General features: G+C 46.8%; 1 protein-coding gene across 1 annotated transcript in view; it reads left to right on the forward strand.

Annotated features, from left to right (window-relative positions):
• LOC105557118 (high mobility group nucleosome-binding domain-containing protein 5-like) overlaps positions 1–1,212 on the forward strand; it is a 2,422-nt gene extending 1,210 nt beyond the window's left edge. Inside the window, exon 3 of the mRNA XM_012004283.1 lies at positions 1,098–1,212. Coding sequence (XP_011859673.1) covers positions 1,098–1,212 — 115 coding nt within the window. The remainder of the gene's footprint in view (positions 1–1,097) is intronic.
• The last annotated feature ends 2,803 nt before the right edge of the window (positions 1,213–4,015 follow it).

The following is a 4,015-nucleotide window of genomic DNA, read 5'->3' on the forward strand; positions in this document are numbered from 1 at the left end:
GGGTGAACGGAGGAGGCGGAGGAGCGGAGAGCGCGGAAGAAAAGGAGGGGGAGAGAGAGAGAGAGAGAGAGAGAGAGCGAGAGAGGGAGAGAGAGAGAGAGAGAGAGAGAGAAGGATAAGGAGCAGGAGAGGAAGAGGAGAGGAAGGAGAAGAAGAGAGAGATGAGAGTGAGAGAATAGGAGAAAGAAAAGCGAAGGAGGAAAGGAGGAAATGTGCAGCGGAGAGCGAGAAGGAGAGTGGAGACGACAGGAGTGGAAAGAGAGAGAGGAGGAAGGGAGGGGACTGGAGAAGGAGGTAGGAAAATCAAGGAGCGATATCGAAGGAGAGGAGGAAGAGAGACAGGAGAGCTCGGGAGGACAGTGTAGGGAAGGGAGGGAGATGAGATATGGAAGAAGCTCGGGGAGGGGGAGAGAGAGGTCACAGTTGTTAGAGAAGGGAGGGAAAGGGGAAACAAGAAAGGGTAAGGAGAGAGCACAGGGGAGGGAAAAGGGAGGGGAGAGAGAAATAGGAAAGGTCAGGAGGGAAGGGAAGGGCAGAGAGAAGGAGGAAAGTAGGAAGGAGAGTGCAGAACTGGAGGAGACGGAATGGTGGAAGGAGGAGGAAGAGGAGCAGGAGAGAGAAGCAAAATATGAGAGAGAAAGAGAAGAGAGAAGAAGAAGAAGGATGATATGGAGAGGGGTAGAAGGAGAAGATAGGGAGGAGAGAGAGCGGAATATAAATAGGGCAATAAGGGAGTGGCTAAGAAGGGAGGCACAGGTTGGAAAGATCATAGAAAGACAGGGAGAGGGGGGGAGTGGTAGCGATAGTAGAGATGAAGGAGAGGAGGGATAGGAATGAAACATTAGAGGGTAGGGAGTGGATAAAGAAAAAAATGGGGAATAAATGTAGATGAGGATCTTAGTATGGAGGAGAGGAGAACGAGATGGAGGATGATGGAGAGAGCAAGGATAGAAAGGGAAAAGGGAAGGGGGTATGGGTGGAGAATAGGAGGATGTGGGGGATGGAAAGGAATGGAGATGGACAGGGGGGAAAGGGAAGGGAGGAGAAGTGAAGAAGAGGTCAGTGAGTAAAGTGTCTTAACTTGAATTTGGTTGTAGGGAGAAAGAAGGAGCTGGAGGTGAAGCAAAGAGGAAGAAAGAGAGAAAGGTGGCGCAGGAAGGAAGGGAAGAAGGAGAGGATGACAGGTGGAGACAGGAAGGAAAAGTGATATAGGAAGGAAGGAGGACGGAGAAGAAGAAAAGAAAGGAGAAACGGAAGAGGGAGGGGTGTGGTTAGGGGGAAGGACGAAGGGAGGGGGGTAAAAAGCATGTAAAGGTCGCATACGGCCAGGTCGCGGTAGGAGGGAACGGATTAGAGGTGTAAAGGGTTCGGGAACGCTCCCTTAAAAAGCACCAATGTAAATTCTCAGCAGAGAAAATAAACATTACTACTACTACTACTAGTTTATTCAGAGAAAGGGAACGATTTTATTTTGAAACGAGTGTCTTTTGATGGATAGTATCTTTATGATCTACTTATAAGACTTAAATAATGTTTATTTTGAGAAATTGCTTTCTAAGATAATGTTAGACTACTTATAGGAGAATTAAAAATAATTTATATTTTAATTAGTGTTGTTTTCTTTAGTTATCTATAATACTTCTTCCGAAAAATAAAACTAATTTTAAAATATTTAGAATTATTTCATGTATTGCTACTCATGTATTGCTACTATTGCTACTCATGTGTCACGTCCTGCCCCGGACGCAACTATTTTTTTTATATTTATTTCTCCAGAGCAACAGACATGTAATTAATAATAATAGAATTTGTATCGTAATTTGCGCGAGACTTAATTGCTTTTGTATTCCATGTATATTGTCACGCCTCACAGAACGCAACTGTGACACCGGCAAGCGTCGTGCACGCGGAGGGCGCGTGGTACCGTGGGGCTGATCGCGCATGGGCGGCCCGCGTAGCGTTAATATGAATTAATATCTATACGAGGCTAAATGAAACTTTGTCAATGCGGCAACGCGGTGAACTGCGGCAACGCGGTGAACTTAGCGTTAAAAGAACGCTGCGCTGACCGGATTCCCATGCATCGGTCCCCGCCTGGCGGTCCTTCAAAGGCAAATTTGGGATTGCCACGTGAATCTGAAGTGACTCTCAGGCGGGGAAATCGCGTGCATAAAAAGAGGAGTCCGATTAGTGCTATTAATTAAAGGAGCTCGGCGTAGCCGCGCGCAAAGGGTGGCTCTGCGCGGCCACGGGCCCGAGTCGAGGGAAAATTTCGTCGAAAACTTCAATGGTTAATCGTATAATTAACTAAATACACACAACACCATACATTCACCACCGTACCTCACTTTGCCACCCCTCGTGGGGTATATAAGAACGGCTCGCCGAGCCGAAACTCGCACTCCGATTCGGATCATCGCGATAGAATAATCTGTCGAAGTGAGTTAGCTTATTATTCGCGTCAATTCGGACTTATTTTCGCGTGCTTCGAACTCGAGGAGATTGCGGCTCCTCCCACTTTTGTATTTACTTCGCGCAGAGCGACATTAAAACCAATTATCCATAGCCGCAGTATTTTTCTTTTTATTCATTTACAAAATTTTCTTTTCTTCTCTTGAGACCCAGCGAAATCGGAAACCGGACATTTTGTTGATTAGCCGCGCACTGCCTTATGAGCCCGGCGAATTTCTCCAACGATCTTCCTCACGTCCCACCCCTCGTCGGCTAGCGCTGTCTAAGCTGTCGCCTGCCGTTCCTTCTGACCGCCCCCGGTTCATGGGCAAGTCTTCTCCAAACGGCTCGCACGCTGCCCACGTTCATGGCATGAAGCGTAATACAGCTTGCCGTTTTCCCTCCAATCCTGACGTTCGTCGGGATAGTTGCGTCGACCTTGATTCTCTAAAACAAAAGGGAGATTAGCCGTTACGCATCGAGAGTCTTTGACACTAGAAATTTTAATCGGGAAAATTTCCTACCGGTCCGTCTCCGATTCATCACCAGGCATACCTTATATCGCGGGAAATTTGTAGACGGGCAAACGTCGCCGGTCCAGGCGCGGCAGACGGAAAGTGCAGCTGTGGCGAATGGCCAAGGAGTACGCGGAGGCTGGAGATTTTGACCCCTCCGTCCTCGACCCGCCTCGTGTTCCGGGACCACCTCCCGCGGCATTCCACCCGCCCATATGGAGCAAAACATCTAATGGACGTCCACTGAACATCCATCATGGAAATTCAGAACTTCCAGTGGACGTCCATGTGACGTCCACGAAGACTCCACTGATGGTCAAAATGTCCGCTTGTAATACCTCCACTGGACCTCCATTAGAAGTAATGATGGAGGTTCTATGGAGGTTATATATACATACAGGGTGGGCCATTTTACGGGACCCACCCAAATTTCTCCGTTGGTAAGGCAGATACAAAAAAATGTTTCAGACAAAGTTGTATAGTTTCGAGGGGGACATAAGATGGTACCATTGGTTTGACCTTGAAGAGTAATTTGAGGGTCACATGAAGGTTACCTTTAATTTCTTAAATGGAACCTACTATTTCTCGTTACATATTCTTGTAGGTTATCTCGAGAGCTTTCCAAAACACTATAATAAAATATTTTTTCATTGAGTAATTTTCGAATTATGAGCTTCCAAAGCAGTACTTTGCAGTACTTTGACATAAAGTACAAAATATCTTGTACAATGTCATGTTATGGGTTAAGTTGATCGTTAGGTATCATTCGAAAGTCAAATCAACTTTTCACTCAAATCTCTGTAGTTATGTATGTTATGCATGAGAAATACGAATCATCCTACTTTTAACGGTATCCAGGTACAACAACGTGGACGTAGTAGAATTCTGTTCCCTTCGGGGTGCTTGTTTACCGTGAGTCCCCTTGCCTCTCACGATTCGGGGTGCTTGTTTACCCCGAATCGTGAGAGGCAAGGGGACTCACGGTAAACAAGCACCCCGAATCGTGAGAGGCAAGGGGACTCACGGTAAACAAGCACCCCGAAGGGAAC

This window comes from Vollenhovia emeryi, unplaced genomic scaffold (genome assembly GCF_000949405.1).
Source record: "Vollenhovia emeryi isolate VEMERY1.0 unplaced genomic scaffold, V.emery_V1.0 DF939609.1, whole genome shotgun sequence".
Lineage (NCBI taxonomy): Eukaryota > Metazoa > Arthropoda > Insecta > Hymenoptera > Formicidae > Vollenhovia > Vollenhovia emeryi.